This window comes from Lonchura striata, chromosome 1, assembly GCF_046129695.1.
Source record: "Lonchura striata isolate bLonStr1 chromosome 1, bLonStr1.mat, whole genome shotgun sequence".
Taxonomy (NCBI): domain Eukaryota; kingdom Metazoa; phylum Chordata; class Aves; order Passeriformes; family Estrildidae; genus Lonchura; species Lonchura striata.
Genome location: NC_134603.1, coordinates 20935351 through 20953146, shown reverse-complemented (window position 1 = coordinate 20953146; position 17796 = coordinate 20935351). Strand labels below are relative to the sequence as shown.

The 17796-nt window shown below is 45.8% G+C and overlaps 1 protein-coding gene and 1 long non-coding RNA gene across 2 annotated transcripts in view; one reads left to right on the top strand and one right to left on the bottom strand.

Moving 5' to 3' along the window:
• The window catches only part of UBR5 (ubiquitin protein ligase E3 component n-recognin 5), an 87595-nt gene extending 87213 nt beyond the window's left edge, over positions 1-382 (bottom strand). Inside the window, exon 1 of the mRNA XM_021529445.3 lies at positions 280-382. Coding sequence (XP_021385120.1) covers positions 280-341 — 62 coding nt within the window. The 5' untranslated portion in view covers positions 342-382. The remainder of the gene's footprint in view (positions 1-279) is intronic.
• Positions 280-15392, top strand: LOC110481124 (uncharacterized). The gene is made up of 4 exons (XR_002467204.2): positions 280-336; positions 2964-3023; positions 12535-12606; positions 15372-15392. It is a non-coding gene; the product is annotated as an uncharacterized LOC110481124 (long non-coding RNA).
• The last annotated feature ends 2404 nt before the right edge of the window (positions 15393-17796 follow it).

Below are 17796 nucleotides of genomic sequence, written 5' to 3'. Positions count from 1 at the left end.
GCTTCCTCGGCCAGGGAGCGCCGGCAGCCCCGTTCCTCGGCCGGATGCCGAGATTCCCGTGGCCGGCCGGAGCCCCCGCCGGGCCCGCGGCGAAAGTCGCGGCCCCGGCGCCGCGCGGGGCGAACCGCGGCGGCGGCGGCTGCCGGGAGCGGCCGCTCGGAGCGGGGCGCGCCGGGACCCGGCGGAACCGCGGCCCGGCGGGGGGGGTCGGGCCGGCCCCGCTGCCCCGGAGCCCCTCCCCTCGTCCCCGGGGGGCCCCTCCCCTCCGCCCCCCCTCACCGGTCGTTGAGCTGGTCCTCGGTGCCCGGCAGCGGGTGCACCACGAAGTGGATCGAGGTCATGTTCCGCGCCGGTGCCCCCCCGGCGGCGGCGGGAGGCGGGCGGGCGGGGGCCGGGCACACAATGGGGGCGGCGGGGGAGGGGGCTCTCGGCCTCCGTCCCTCCCCCGGGGTGGTTCGGGGCCGCCCGGCGGAGTCTGGGGCTCTCGGCGGCCGCGGCGCTGCGGGCGCGGGGCGGGGCGGAACGGCCGCAACGGCGCCGCTCGGAGCTGGGCCCGCGCCGCGCTCACGCACGCGCCGCCATCTTGGCTTCCAGCGGGCCCTTCTCCCTGCCCCTCCCCCGCCCTCCGTGCGCCGCGACAGGGAAGGGGCGGGGCGCGACCGGCGCGCGCGGCGGCGCGCGTGCAAGCCTCGTGCTGACTGGCGCGCGCGGCTCCCTCCCCTGCCACTAAGCGCGCCGCCGATTGGCCCGGCGCGCCGCCCTCGCGGCGGGCCGCGGTGACGTCATTGCGCAAGAGGGACGTAAAGCACCACGTGCCTGCCCCTGGCTCTCTTCCCCCCCCCGCCACCCCCCTCCCCCAGCCCCGGCGGCTCCCGGCGGGCGGCGCGCGCGGTGCCCCTGAGGGGCGGGAGCGGAGCCGGCGCCGCCGGCCGGAGCGCGGAGGGGCGGGAGGGCGCCGCTCCCGGGGCTGCTCCCGGGCGCTGCTCCCGGGCGCTGCTCCCGGGCGCTGCTCCCGGGCGCTGCTCCCCGGGGCTGCTCCCCGGCGCCGCTCCCCGGCGCCGCTCCCCGGCGCTGCTCCCGGGGCTGCTCCCGGGGCTGCTCCCGGGCTCCGCTCCCCGGGGCTGCTCCCGGGGCTGCTCCCGGGCTCCGCTCCCCGGGGCTGCTCCCGGCGCCGCTCCCGGGGCCGCTCCCCGGGGCCGCTCCCCGGGCGCCGCTCCCCGGGGCTGCGCAGGGATTTCCCCCAGTGCCCGCAGGTGCTTCAGGCCCAGCGCCCGTCGGCACCCGCTCTCGGCGGCCCGTGCTGACTCTCTCCTTTCCGGTTGCGTTTCTTGTTGCATTTCTAGTCAAGTCTTCCCTTCAGAAGCCGGGAATTTTCACCACTTTTCAGGGAGGTTCACAGAATCATTAGGTTTGGAAGGGACCTCTGGAGATCGTGCAGATCTGCCCCTCTGGCAGGGCAGGGTCATCCGGAGCAGGTGGCACAGGAACGTGTCCAGGTGGGTTTGGGATGCCTCCAGAGGGGGAGCGACATCCCTGGGCAGCCTCTTCCGTGCTCTGACACTCTGCATAAAAGCCGCTCTACCTTACGGTGAGGTGGAACTTGTATTTCAGTTTAGGGCCTTTAGTCCTCGTCCTGTCGCTAGGCACCAGCAAAAGGCATCTGGCAACATCTTCCTGACACATTCCTTTAAGATATTTATATCTTTGATGCGGTCCCTTTTCAGTCTTCTTTAGGCTAACCATTAGGTTGGTGGTATAGAAGAATAAAAAGGTACCACGCTGTGAAACTCGGTGCCTCTGGCCTGGCATGCCTTCCCTCTGGACAGGATTCAATTGAATTGTTCCACACCTTGCCAATGGAGCTGTTTTTAACAAATTAACATGTCAATGTACCGAAGGTTGAGTAGCAAAGTCAATAAAACAGCCATTTGTTTCTATAGAAACTAAACACCTTAGCAGGGATTGTACCAAGCTTTGATTTTGGTGATTTTTTTTTTTTTTTAACTGGAATTTACTGCTTTTGCAGCCTGCTCTTCTTGTTTTCGGGAAATCAGAAATTTTGAAAACTGACTCAGAATTTTTTAGCATGTGAGAAATGATGGTGATCACATGATAGCAGTGCCAAAAAACTTTTAGAACCTAGTTCAGTGAGTTAGAACTGATTTCTGAGTCTGTATAATCGTAAACACTAAAAATCTCAGTTTGTTCCCCACTTTCAGACCTTAAGGAACTTTGTAACTTCCCATCTTCCACTCCCTTTTCTTCCTAGCCTCTTTTTCCAGTTCAGCTGAAAGGAGCTAATCCAAGAATAGGCTGATGCAGCTGCTTGCTGCCCAGAGATTTGGGGAGTTTATGAAGCTTTTTTTCCCCAACTATCATTAACATGAGGAAATGTCATAAAGAGAAGAAATACTCAATTGATGCATTCCAGATTTCTTAGATGAAGTTTCTCCATATGTTCTGTTCTCAAGTGGCAGTGATACTCAAATGCCTCCAAGAATACAAATAAGTAATTTAGCTTATCCTGGGAGGGAAATACTAACAGGTTTCTGGAAATCTATGAGGCGTGGAATAGGACTCCTTCTGTTTGGTAGTGAGACAGTGCAGTAGCTGTGCTTCTAAAAACTAGTAGATCCATGTTTATGTTTTTACATTTTTTCCTGTTAGAACAGAGCTTAGCATTTATTTATTATTTAGTTCTGTGTTTGACTGTACCTAAGTTTGTTAGGTTTTTTCCTGCCTTTTTTCTTCCCAGCATCAGTCTTTATGCTTTCCCTGAAAGTATTTGTGGTGTTTATCACAGTGATTCTTGTGAGCTGTGTTTACCTCAGTTATTTTATCAGAATCAATTGCATGTTTTGATAAGCACCTGAAAAGCCTTGCTTCTCCATTTGATTTTTTTTTCCCATGCAAAAAAGAAAAATATTTCCCTTTGGCCATCATTTCTTTTTTCCATTGAACAGCAGGAAGATGGGTCACGTGAATTCCTGTGGAGCCCTTCTGAATACTGTCAAGAATTTTTGGTAGGTTTTGGGAAATTCCAGATAATTGTGTTTGCTTTTCTGTTCAAGATGTAGCTCTCCAAAGCATTTACATTTCCAAATGCTATGATTTGTTCATTGGAATTCTTCAAGGGGATGGGCATAAGGAAGAGATTTCCATTGCTCTCTCTCTTTCACCATTAACACACAGCCTTTAAAAGTTAATGGGTTATGGAAACTGGATAGATACAGGAAAGGAGTTGGGAAAGCCCTAAGGGGGTGCACATCTGTTAGGCCTCAGCATTCTGCGGCTGGCCATTTCCAAGCAATCCTTTTCTGTAGCTTTATTTACATTGTGTCTGAACCCCGGTTTTAGCCATTGCTTGTGGCTTTGCCAATGCAAACACTCAGCATGACCAAAATTTTTTTAAAAATTAAAACAGATTCCACTGGAACTGTATTCGGAGCCAGAATAAACTTGAGTAGTGCAAATGTCAGCTCTTGTTCACACAAAGAGTTTACACTGCTGCCTAAAATGGCAACTAAACATAGGTGAGAGGACACAAAGCCAAGTGCTCAACCCATGATGTTATTCTGACAGGAGTTTGGAATATGGAGGAAGTTCCAGCTCAAGGATGTGAGGCTGCATCTTACTGGTTGACTTTTGCATTACCAGGAAGTGGCAAGCGTTGAATGCCTGCTTTGGCCAATTGGTTTTGGAAGATAATTACGGGGGGTTACAGCATGTTAGCCCTTTGATTATCTGAAGTTGACTTCAAATAGAATTGCTTTCTGATTGCAGAGCTACTCATTCTTACAACCTGTGTTTTTTAAGTACTTCAAAACAGAAGATTTGTCTGAAGTGTTCTCTCAATTGCCCCAGTCTTGGATGTGAGCATCCAATACTGAAATGATATTTTGAATTCATGTTTGCCAAGTCATGAAAAAATCTTTCTTTACAAAATATAACTTTAAGACGACACTGTATGTCTTGGCCTAAGAAATTTGGCTGCCTACGTTGCAAAGCTCCTCCATGTGTAGATAGTGCTATTTTCAGGTCTACAGGTAAAGCAACAGCTTCCTTATGAAGGTGCAGCTATAAATACACCAACACCCAACCTGCAGAACAAGTCTCTTGCTCATATATTTTCTGTGCAAGAGTTTTGTCAACTTGGAAATACCATACAAAATAACTCCTGTTATATCTGCTGTCATATCTGAAATTCTGTTTTGATGGGTCAGTGTTTCTTGAAGTTTTCAGACTGGTAGAAGCACAGAGATCCAAAGAGGGATCTCTGGAGGTCATCTTATCCAGCCTCCTGCTCCACAGATGTTCAGTTCCAGTGGATCAGGAACTTTCACATTAGAAAAAGCTTCTCAATAACATGCACTGGGACAGATTTATTCCCAACTGCTTGCTACACAGCAGCTGCAGGCCTGGCAGATTACACAGAGTCTGTTCATTCTGAGGGGAGGGGACCTGCTAAAGATGGGAGGATTGGGGTAAGAGGACTGGAATGGACTTTGCTCTGTAAACAGTGGGAGCAGATGCCAGCAGGTGTAGCACAGGCCAATGGCTGATGGGATGTGCAGAAGTCAGGGAAGAGGCCCCTAGTGGAATTAAAGGCTTCAGGCAGTGAAGGAGAGCTCCGGAGTGCACTTTCCATGCTGTTAACTCCAGATATCAACAGCTGACATCAGGCTGGCACCGTAAGATTGTATTTTGCTCTGGAAGAAATGAGGCCAGCATTCCTAGAAATGTCAGGCAAGATTGCTGTGCAGAAAACTGCAGTTTCTAGATTGTTCCCAAGGCTGAAAAGAAGTTCATATAATGAAGAGCAAAGTACATGGCAACGTTTCCATCACCTTGTGTCACAGACTGAAGCAAGGTAACACTTTCATAGCAGAGCAGATGAAAACTCATTTTCCATGGAACTTTTCTTACAATGGGTTTTTCAATGTCTAGTAGTGCACACATGATTTTTCTCTGCCCTGTGATTCTTCAGCAACTAAAAAAGTTACTGAAGCTCTGCTTTGATCTTTATCTTTCCCCTAGCAGGAGGACTTAGCTGGTTCTCCTGCTGCCTCTCGAATTCTTGGGTCACTTAAGCTAGCAGAAACCTCTGAAACCATAGATTTGGCTGAGACTCAGATATTCAGAAGTGAATATGGTGAGCTTTGGCACACAGCCTGGACTAAAATACATTATTTAAAATCAGGCAATTATGGAGGTGCGTAATCTCCCTTCTCCTCCCTTGTCTGATCTACTCTGCATTTCCTCTTTTTAGCTCTGCAACAAAGGGCCCCAGTGAAGGGACAGAAATTAGGATTCTGCAAGAAATTTAGCCTCCAAGAAAGCTGGAGAGGGACTTTCTACAAAGGCACATAGTAATGGCTTTACTTTGGAAGAGGGCAGATTTAGATGAAAGATAAGGTAGAAATTATTCAGTGTGAAGGTGGTGATGCACTGGAGCAGACTGCCTGAAGAAGCTGTGGATGTCTCATCCCTGGAAGCGTTCAAGGTTGCATGGGGCTTTGAGCAACATGGTCCAGTGGAAAGTATCTCTTCCCATGGCATGGAAGTTGGAACTAGATGTTCTTTAATGTCCTTTCCAACCCAAGTAACGCAAGGTACCTATGATCTATTTCTCCTTCCTTTACAGTATGGTTTGCTTTCTTTGTTTAGTGGTGTTGGCACAACATGTCTGGGATCAAAGTAAGCTATCTGCCCAGTGTTTGGTGGAGTTTGTAGATCCACCAGTAGCTGGTAGACTGAGATTTTGACACTCATTTGACATTGCATCTCACCATGGTTGTCACCTTACTTGCATCTTTCTCTTCCAGCTCCTGTAGAGACACTTCTGAACATCTATTCCTTCTGACTGGACATCTAGGACATCTTGTCCAAGCCCCACCACAAAGTTTACATGATCACTTCCTTATGTGTAGACCAGACCTGTCCAGTGACAAATGCAGCTGAATGTGACGAGGAGCTCATGAGGCATCCTGGGCACTGTGCAGGAGCTGAAGGAGGAGGCTGTGGGCAGCCTCTTGTGTGACTGTCCCTGTAAGGTGGCATGGGCACAACTGGCGTGCACAGTGTACTTGGTGGTGTTATCTCTGAGACTTTGTGTCACCTGGGCAAGTGTTCCTGTGCAGGCAGCTGTAAACCAGAATTGTGTTCTTTTGTATCAGAGCAGCTTCCTTTAAGTTCCTGGTAAGGAAAGACAGAATTTGTTTGAACTGTGGCAACTTTAAGGTGAGGGGTTTTCAGGGTTCCCTAGGGAGTTGCCTTCTTATCTATCTGCAGGCTGTCAAGGTGATTAACTAGGACAAGAAAAGGTTTGTTTAGTTTTTTGTCCCCTATTAGTTTCATTTGATTGGGTTAGCTACTCTTGTCTTAACCATATTTACCTTCAAAGACGGCAGTTTTGAAAAAAGTCATCATTATAAAATGTGTGGGTGAAATACATTCATTCACAGCAACAGTTCTGTGTGGCCTTGATTCAGGTACTTCCTTCTGAAATTATTGCAGAGTAAATTTGTTTCTGGTAGGGAAAGGAGTTGAGACCTTCCAGGTCAAAAGCAAGTGAATTATTCCATGGACTCTAGTGGGGCCAGGATTTACCTTTCAGCATACATATTTTCAGCCCACTTTTTAGCTGCTGTTCCTCTGCCATTAAATAGCCATTTGTCATGCATGGCTATTTATACTATCAGAAGAAATAGTAGATAGTTCTTGGGTTTTAATTCCCCTTGAAAAAAAAAAATTAAAATGTAAACATTTCCAGAGAAGTTCAGTGTAGCACAAAGCAGTGGGTGCCAAGTCCCCAGCCATCCCCCTATTGAGCATGGTTTTGTTGGCCAGCTCTATCTGTTCCTCATGGACTGAACATCCATATCTTTCCCAGAGATAACGAGGCACTTTGGGAGCAGAATTTCCCATTTGGTTTTACCCCAAAGGAGGCCACAGTTGTGTGCTCTCAGGCTGCTCCACAACATCAAACAGAAGACGGTGAGAGGAAGATGAGTTGCAGCCCAGACTGCTGATTTGAACAATAGCACAGGCACACAGACAGAAAGCTGATCTGATTGTGAAATAGCTCCAAGGCAGCCTCCGTTTACAGCTGGCACTCGAAGCAAACCAGAAGCTGTGTCATTTGAGAAGTGGCTTATAAACAGCGGCTGTTCAGGAGAAATTTGGCCTGGCAAAATGAGTGTACACAGAGGCTACACATCCACCATCCCTTCTGAAATATCTCTTCCATATTTCAGCATTTCAGGTTCCTGTCAGGAGGCACAGGCAAAGTGTCAAACACAGCCCATTCCCTTTAAACAATGGGTGTTGCTTCCAGAGGTGATTGCACCTTCTGCTAAATATCTTATGAGGTTTTTTCTTCTTTGTTTTCCCCCTTCCAATCACTAAGGGCATTCACACAGAACAGGATGGTTTTTTTTTTAGTGTTCTTCCATGTCCCTATAGCATCTTCCCTAGATGAGAACACAGTTGCAGTTGGTCTTGCAACCAGTTACAGAAGTGATTAAATGTCAAAAAAAGTAGATGTTAAATTCATGTCAAAAGAGGCAGCTCTAACATTTGTGAGTCCCACAGAACAGGATTGTGGTGATGGTTCTTAAGTACTGAAAGGCAGAAAAAGAATTGCAATGGAGACAGTGGTCAACAGGAAACGGAGTACAAGAAGACTGTGCTGGGAACTGTTTGGCAGTTAACATTTAGCTTTATTGAAACTAATGGAGGAAAGAAAATATGAATAAATAGTGTGGAAGGTTTTTCTTTCATTGCAGTTAAGGGGAAAGGGACACAGTTAACTGATGGCTGAACATTTGATTGTGAATAACAGCAATTGCAACACTTGCATATGCCTGCATCTGTGTTGGTGAGCGTATTTCTATAGACAGGCAGGTAGGTAGTTGACACAAAACTGCAGGCAGATTTGTACATTCAGAATTACTACTAACTGAACATACAGGTAATTTCACTTGCCTTTTGCTGTGAACTGAGACTTTAGTTACTGGGGCTTAAATGTTTAATACTGTATATATACTTTGTCTATTTTTTAACAAAAATGTCAAGCAAAAGGTTTAGGTATTGCAAAATGGGAAAGGAGAAGAAATATGGCCATATATAAATAAGTCATCTTTGAAACATTTTCATGAAAACTGTAATGCCACTAGAATCTGAAGGAGGGCAGTCAGTATATTATCACTTGCAGGAAACTTCAAAGTTTGAATTTGGTTTATGAGCATTGGGCAAAAGAAAAACTGCATTAAATAAGCCAGGTATAAACTTGTTAGCATTTGACAGATCTGTTCACTCATAATTACGTACTTACACTTGGCCTTTGCCCCTGTACATTTTGTACAACCTAGACCCAGCTAAATTTGCCTGAAGTTTTCCCTGTCGCAGTGCCTTCCAGCTGGCAGGGGAACCAACCCTTGGCTGCTCCCCTGGGCAGAATGCCTGCTGGGCACATTGCTGATGCCCTTTGGGAATGTCTTCTTCTGTCACCCAGCTTTTGGGACTACAGAGCACAAATACATTGGTTTGGGATGTCCCATTTAGAAATATTATTAAATTTTAATGCACATGCCACCAGCTTTTGCCTGAGGAATGTACAGAAGTTTATAGTACATAAGGCACTAGGACAGGAGTTCAGATAGGCTTCAGTCATAATTACAAGCAACTTAGCCATTTGGCTTTCTATTTCCTAGGATTTATTCTGCTGTTCTGATAAGCTATGATTTAAAACACACTGAAGTGCCAGTGCAGGCTAACAGCCCCTTTTCCTACACTGAAACACATCACAGAGAGAAGACACTGTGCTTTGTATCTGTCTCCCAGCATGAGGGAGAGGATTACTGAGAGGTATGGGGCTCTGCCTACAAAGACCACCTCACAGGCTGTCAGCTGAATTTGGAGTGGGAATCAGATCCAGAAAACAGATACCTGAATTTAGGTGTCTAGTCTCCCACACTAGGCAGTGGAGATTTAGTTATGGCAGTCAATGGAGCTGGAAGTGTGATTCGTCTGAGGAAATGTAGGCATCCATCCTCTGTTAAACTGAATCCCTCCTGGCAGTGGGAGGTGGGACGCTGAGCTCATCGGGTGTCGACACCTCTGCGTACACAGCTACAGCCTGGAAGCCCATCCCTGGTAAGGATGCGCTGATGACAGGGATTCAGTTTCCAGTTGCTGCATTGTTTCTGCAGTTTAATGAGAGGGGTGGGCTGGACTGCCCCCCGCCTCCCCCCTCCCGGCAAAGGATGGAGCTGCAGAGCCTTCTGGAGAGCCAGAGAGTCTGAGCGTGTGTAGGCAAGCTTCATCCCCTCTGTGAGGAGTGGGTGAGCACATTACACCTTATTTAGGTAGTCAAAATGGCACTCAAGGCTGTACAATAAAGAAACAACATCTCTCTGTTAAAATTATTTTTACAACCTCTATTGTCGAGTTCAGACAAATAGACTTAACCAAGCCTTCTTAGGATATGAAACATTAGTATCTACCACTTATGTCTGAACCTATGTTTTAGATTTTATTTTCCAGAGTAATTTAAAATTATGCAAATGAGATGCCAAAGCAAGGCATTATGCAGATTTGTGAGGCAGGCAGCAGAGTGTTAACCCTTGGTGCTGCAGCTTGCTGTGGAGGGAGTGCTGCTGCAGCACCTTTGTGAGAATTCTTTCCAGCCCTTATGCTCTTCAATTACAGCACTCCTGTGGCAGGCCTGAGGTGTGAGGTTCACCCCCTGCACACCCCCACTGCCAAGTGGATTTAGGTGGATGGAAGAGCTGTGTTTGCTGCATTGTTCACCTCACAGTCCTGCCCAGCACAAGCTGTACACAAATCTGGTCTGGACATCTCAGAAAAGACTAGTGTTGTAACTGTCATCCATGGTTTCATACGGGTTGTTTCCAGAATATTTGAAGTGACTGTCATGGGAGTAATATTAAATTGCTTTTCAAATGACAGCACTGCAGTAACTCTTTAAAAACAATTGACTCTGTCAGCTATAAGTCCTCTAGCTTGCTGGCCTGCTTGTATACACTAGACTTTCTGTAGAGGAAAGCTATTAAAAGAACTCCATGTTGTGCTAATTTGTGGATTCAATAGCTCATTATCCCACCCAGCTATAAAGGTGGTGGGAATCACTCTCAGTCAGGAACAGATGGGTTTTGATAGAAATCCAAGGTCTGATCTGCTCTGGAAGTTTGCCGTGGTCTCTGCAACTGATGCCAACAGCTGACATAGCCACATTGGTCCAAGCACTAGTGCTGAGCAACAAATCCAATGTTTTATAGCAGTAAAGTTTGGCGAACGGCAAGAGCAGGCAAATCCCCAACATGCATGAGGAGGCAAGTGCAGCCAATCTCTAGTGGAGGTGCCTGATGATGGGTTAAAATAGTGGCAGCCAAGCTCAGGGAAAGAGGGAGAGAGTTCATATTGGGCAGTTTTGGAAGGCCTGGTTTGTGCCTCAGTCATACTCATGTGGGATGCCATGTCCTGTGAATATTGGATTTGTTCATCATCAGACAGGGATGGATCCTGGTGAGGGCAGGAAGGAGTCTGGCTTCAGTATGGGAGGGCTTGAATCCACATTTCCTCCTGCACTCCAGTTCATAGAATCATACAGTAGAATCATACAATCATAGTTATTCATGGCTCTCTATGAGAGAGCTTACAGAGCACTGCAGGTTTCAAGGAAAACACCAAGAATATGTATTTCTGTAGTGAATTGCTTCAGGAACAAACAGTGTCTCAGCCCTGCTCCAGGACACAGAAGTAATCTGGGTTTCTCTCTTGCACCCTTTTACACCCAAACCCTTTAAAGTTTTCTCCACTCACCAAATTGCTCCCTCACTTTTTTTCTAGTTAAAGGTGTCATTTCAAGCTGCCTGACAGAAGCTGCCTGTCTCAGCCAGCAATACTGAATAAACACTTCAATATGTTCAAACCTGGATGCTCTTGGTGAATAGGCTTAAAACCTATGGCCATTTTTAAACTGGATACACATGTGTGCACATAAAGGTTATCTCAGTTTAGCTACTTTGGTTTTGCTTGTCCTTAAGAGCATTTTTGGCTCAAAAATGTGATGTCTCTCACGGTACTTGGAAAGAGTTGTCCAGAGCACATGATCAGCATCTGTTGGTTTTGATATGCCAGAGGAGCTATGTAAGAGATGCAGAGATCAGAGAATACATTGCTGCTGCTGTGTATATTTGTTTTTAAATTTGGATTTTCTGTTTTGAATTGGGAGGTTTTCTATTGTTCAGCAATTTAAGCAATGGGCTGATGGTCTAGTTAATAAAAAAAAAAAAAAGCATGAAACCCACTTACATTGGTTCGGGTTTTGTTAGTTTTGGAGGAATATGAAGATAGAAAGCTGAAAAGGATATAAATCAGACACTGCTGCTGTACTGCCAATGCCTGGCCAGCTTAAAAGAACTAAACTAGTTTAAATAGGCAGAAACACTGTTTTATGATGGCAAACAACATAACTGAGCAGCAAGACCATGGAAAGAAGTTGCTATGAAACCTCTACAGTGCTCTGGATAAGTTCTGCAGTGCAGGCACCTATAAAGAGAGTTGTCACCACCTGCCAGCCTGGGCATTTCCTAAAAACAGGGGTGTAAAATTGTAATACACCTTGATTTCTATAAATGCAGCACCAGGAAATGCCTTACAGCTCATTTTAAGTCAGTGCAGCTTCAGGGAACTGATGGTTTCCCAGAACCATCTCTGAAGACAGCACTAAAGTCTTGTCCACAGTAACACTGAAGCCCTGACTTCTGTGTCCAGACAAGGTCTGCCCAGACTGCTGTCATCTTAATTAGGTTCTTAGCAAAGACCTTTGCTTCTGTGAGCTCTAACTTTGCCCATGCTGAGATTTCAATCAGGTAAACTGTCAATTCTGCAGGCACAGCCACAGAGTCTTTACTTTTGCACTGACCTGCATGGTGGCTTTGCCAGCAGAGATTTCCTGCAGGCTCAGGTGGGTTCTCTGCATGGGCATGCTTCAGAAAACTGCATCAATCAAAAATGTTACAACTGCAGGTCCACAGTGTCAGTGTGCACATGTTAAAACCTCAATTTCAGTACCAAGTAGTTGTAATTATAATGGTATCTTAATGATGGTATCTTAATCCTTTTAACACTTAATTTCTTTTGTATGGCTACTTCATAGTTTAACCATTTAAGTCAATTTTTATGAGGAAATCAGTAGGCAAAAGATCATCATGAAGTCATCTGTCCATGCAGCTCATGACTGGGATTAAGACACGCAATGTCTATCAGGAGTTGCTAGGGATTGCTTGTCTACATACTTCCTTGGTAGCATTTTGCAAAAATGGGTGATGTGAGGTACAGTGATGAAGGAATGGCTGCTGAGAGCACAGTGAACAGAGCTGTGAAATTTACAGTCTGTGAAATTCCCTTTGTGTGGGAACCCCCTGAAGGTGTGTCACCAGCAAACTCCTGCCTGCCACCACCTGTCCTTGTTATATCGTTCATTCTGCATTCCTCCCTGCCCACCAGGTGAAAGATCCATCATGCTACAAGCCATTAGCACTCAAAAGGTGGACAAGGGGATTTCCTGCTCCTTCAAAGGTAAGCAATAAATTAAGAGAAATAAGAAATACACGTTAAACCTGAGGATACTCCTTTAAAGAACGATTACTTTTATAACAACAGGGTTCATTCCACAACAAAGAAGATGTGACACTGATATGCAATACTGATACATGAAGTATGGCTCTTACAGGATTTTCCATTCTGGTCTGTCTAGTCTGTTGACACATATAAAAGATCCAGACCTTCAGTTTAACTTAAAAAAAACAAACCTCTTAGGAAGTAATTTTTTACACAGCATATAATTAATATATGGAATCAGCACAGGATATTCCTGACAGGCATAGACTAGCTCTGCACTTGATGGTTAGCAGCCTTTTGAGCTGTGTCCCTGTGAGATGCTGTGGGAGGGAGGGCTCAAAACAGTGTGTAAGGCCAGGAACTCAGCTGTTAATTTAAAGAAAAGCCTTTAGTTTCTGGAGCAAGAAAACTGTGAGAGTTATGGTAACATCTGGAGCTTTCTTGGTTCAAAGAAGGCTTTTCTGCATTTCAGAAAGGATTATGTACATGCACAGAAAGCTGTTCCAGTGGTGTTACTGTAGTAGAGTGACATCCAAAGACTCTCAGATTCCACACTTGGTGACTCAGAAAGTAGCACCCACATCACATGTTTTTACAGCAGTGACGTCCACACCTGAGCAAGTTCACTGCACCTTCCTTATGGCCAGTGAGGAGAAACGAGGACCCAATGGACTCAGCTGGATAGCTGCTGATAGGAATATCCATATCTTAGCAGCACCCCTCTCCTTTGTTGACTGCAGAGAAAATTTAGAGGGAAGTGGATGTGTTTGCTAGAGGTTTGAAGAAGTTTGAAGAGGGTGAGGCCCATCAAGCTGCCTGGTAACTGCAGCTGGGGAGCCTTCTGCTTTCTCTGCTCTGAAGGCAGAGCCACGCCACATGGGGTGCTGGGAGATGCAGGTTCCACTTGGTGCTGGATGACTGAAGCAGGCACCCCTTGCAGTCCATCCTGCCCCTTTGGCAGGCACAGCTGCCCTGAAGCAAGGATGTGCTCCTCCCACGAATGATCTCCTCAGCCATACAAGTTCATGTGTCACTACATCTCTTGGTCTCTGTGCTCACCGCAGCCATGGGCCTAAGATTGGTACAGAGCAGGCAGGGCCTGGGCAGGTCTTGCTCAGATGCAGGACAGCTGAGTAGTGAGGAGAAAAACAGGAAAAGCAAGTTCAAAGGCTGGTGTGACACAAAGGATAAAGGTGACATAGTAACACCAAGCGAGCAGGCACAGCCCCGTGCAGCGTACTGGTGTCCACTGGAGCCCTCTCATCAGGATATACTGTGGCAGCACCATGTCTCTAGCTGGAAATGAGAAGGGGTCTTCCCCAAAGTATTAGCACAGGCAGGATGATAGAGGCAGGATTATGGAGCAAATATACGCTTTGCTCATCACCACAACATCCTTGTGCACAGGTAATTGCCTCTTCCAAAGCAGCAGCCCTCACAGACCTGAGCCTGGGAGGTGCAGAGCATCTGAGCCATCTCAGAGATCAGTGCTTCTGAAATACGGTGTGATTGTTACGGTTCATCAAAGCACAGGCTTAACTTTAAACTCCTCAGTCATACAAGTAGTTACTGTCTGACCCTGTCTCACACCCTAACAGTGGTGCTGAAGGAGGAGGGAAAGAATTGAAATTTTACACCGTGGCATATGGAGTGATTCAGAATTCTTCTAAAATGGAGACAGCGAGAATGTTTTTGTCAGGTCTTTGATCCCTTTCAAAAATAGACCCCCCTGGATGTGGTTAGAGAGGGCTCATGCTGTGAGCTGGAGTTTTTGTAATCACTGCTGACTGGAACTGCCTGTCAGTCTGATTTGTGCATTTTTCCAGTCTGTTTTCTAATACAATCAAATTGCTGTTCCCACATTGTAAGAGACACTTTGCAAGTTTCTTGGGAGAGGACACCAAGCTCCAAGGCTAATTCATTTTTCCACTCAAAAAAGAATTTTTCCATTTTTTTCTTCTTAAACTATTCAATTTTATAATTATTCACAGGGGCTGAAAATTGATTCAATAAGTCTTGAGTAATCTCCAGGTGTTCCCCAGATTGGAAACCAGCAATTGAAAAGAAAAAAAATATAAAATAGAAGAAAACCTTGTTTCAAAATTGAGATACTTCTTATTTCATGATACTTAAGTGGTTAAACATCTCTTGTAGAGTGGCACATCAGGATGTATTTCCAGGCTTCACATCCCTGTAATTGGCCTTAAACTGCTGCAGAAACAAGATAACAGAAGCCCTTCAATTTTAGCCACCAGCCTTATTTACCTCTGCTCTGAGGATACTGTAGATTAAAGCTCTGAGACCCTAGGGTAGATTTACTGAAGAAAGTAAGGCTGGCACTCCTCCCGTTTACCATGCTTAGTGCCGTGAGGTAAGACCTGTAAGGTCACAGCTCATTTTTCTAAGCCACTGCTGTTGCTGCACCTTGCCAAGGAGATCCTCAGTGCAAACAAGAGCTGCTCATCCTCCTTTACACATGGAAGAATGAAAAGGAAGACAAAATAGGATTGAGGTTTTCTTGTCATCACAAGAGCCCATGCCTTGTTCCATCCACATGGAGAAAAGCTGTCGCAGAAATGATGGGAAGCTGGTGGTGGTACCTGTCTGCTAAAGGAAGACACTGCTAGTAGCCTGGAGTGTAGAGCTGATGTTGATGAGTGGTATGAATTTAATTGGTAGCTAATTTCTTATTAAAGCTGACAACTTTTTTTTCTTCCTAGCAGAACAGACAAGAGTGGAAATGTTTCACATAATCGCTGATTTCACTGAAACTTTGACAGAATTATCAAGTACTTTTAATACTTTTTGGTTTTATATGAATCCCATAAAACATCCAAACACCAGGATGTAAGCAAAAGACTTCAAGAAGCTTAGTTTTGATATTTATATTATGTTCCAAATTTGGAATGAAAGGAGGTGTGAAATAATCAGCTCTTCCAAGAAAATGTGACATCTCATAGAGCTCTGACCATTCTTGGGTAAGTCTCCCATCGTTCTGGGAGAGCACTTTCTGAAGCACACTGATGGAAAGGTAAAGGTCTTCTCTTGCTGCTCAAGTAACCTGGGCACATCTCTGGCAAGTGGGTAGGCCTTACCTTCATCTTTAGAAGAGAAAACAAAAGGCACATGCAAACTGTTTTGCATGACTGAAAAAATTACATCATCCCATTGTGAGATGCTCTGCCCAGGGGGAAGAGCCAAGCACTCCTACCTAGATATAATCTGAGATTTAGAACAACACAGTCAGCCTTTTTCCACTGGATTCCCAGAGGAAGACTGGACCCATCTGCACCAGCACTGGACCAGAGAACTGTACCCTGATTCTGCAGGATCACTGCTTCAACAGAACCACATCTGTCACTCCAGGAGGGCTGCAGCCACCATTTAATTGGACTGCTACCAACACCCTGACCAACAGGGTATCAGGTTATATTCTCACTCTGCCAGTAGGTTGTTTTGGGTTTTTTTTGGTTGCTTGGTTGGTTGGTTGGTTTGTTTTTTTGTACTACTGCATTTTAATTTTCATTTTCTTAGTAAAGAACTGTTATTCCTATTCCCATATCTTTGCCTGAGAGCACCTTAATTTCAAAATTATAATAATTTGGAGGGAGGGGTTTACATTTTCCATTTCAAGGGAAACAACTGTCTTCCTTAGCAGACACCTGTCTTTTCAAACTGAGACAACTAGCACACTTGATTTCCGCTTCTGCAGCAAAATTGTGTTTCATTTGTGGAGGACTCTCCTGAACAGCAGGTGTCAGACTATTGACTAATAACATAGAATGCAGTTTTTGTAGCAAATAGCTTTTTGTTTGCACTTGGGTGATCAAGATACCTACAATGGAAGAACAAGAGCCAGTAGATACATTACACACTGAACTACACAGGCACCAGTGGCTCTTGTCACTTGCCCATAGATAGTGGTTTGTACCCCGGGTGTTATACATAGCTGACTAATATCACTTACCTTTTTCATACATCTGAGAACTGGAAAGCACAAATAATGAACATTTCCAGCTACACCACAATTTACATCTCTTCTGGGTGCTCAGTTAGCTGAGCTATTTGTACTAAATTGGAACAGTAGGAATACAGTAATGTTGGCTGAAAACAAAAGCTGAAGCAAGGGGATTTTCAGAGCAACTTTAGGGCCTGAAAACTGCTGCAGTCTTCCTGATTTTGCTACAGAAAGATAGTAAGGAGTCCTAGAAATTACTCTGATTGTGACAGAGAGAAAATAATTTCAATGTATCAGCCAGCTGCTACCTTTAAGCATTGCAGCCACTTTCAGATAATACCTTTGGGAAGAGGGACTGGCTTGATGGAGGGATTGAGGAGCTCTCTCATAGCATCACCCCTCCAAACATGCAGGATGGCAAGTAGCTGCTGCAAGCCCAGGCGGTCTGCACTGCCCCACCAGTGCAGGAGCAATGGCAGGGGTGTCCCAGCAAGGCCAGACCCTCCTGTGAATTAGCACCACTGACATTCCACTGATGGGCTTTTACTGTCCATGGCATGGTGCTGCAGGATGTTTTGGTCAAGATCCCATGTGCACATGGGACAAAGCATCTCTAGCAATTATGATGGGTAGCATGATGCCCTGAAGTATGCTGGGGAAAGACCTGTCACTGCTTTAATTACATTCAAACAAGCACAGCTACAGTGAGTAATACCATGAGCAGGTCAGGAATTGATTAACCAGTTTGCTGTGAAAGGGAAGGGTACCCCCTTCCTTTTCTTCCGCCTGGCCTGTTTAGAGCAGACCTTGTTAGGAAGGACATATATTCACTTAGGTGTAACAAAATATGGTCCTCCCTCTCAGATCCCTACCACTGTGGGGAATCAGTGGGAAAGCAGGAGTGGGAGAGAGCCCAGGACAATGCAGGAACATTATTTTGTAGAAAGACATGTTAGGACAGCACTAGGAAAACAAGGAAAAGACAGCTCTTTTTAAAAAAGTTGACTAAGCATCAGTGTGTCTGAGCAGCAGCTTGAGGAGTCAGTGCAAAATATTTGATGAATCATTTAAATTTGAATTGAAGGAATTCAACTGCTCTATTATGAGTTTCAAGTGGAGAAAAATTCCTTGAGGAAATATATAAAAAGCAGTCATTAATATAACATGAGTATTTTTTCCTATGAAGGTTA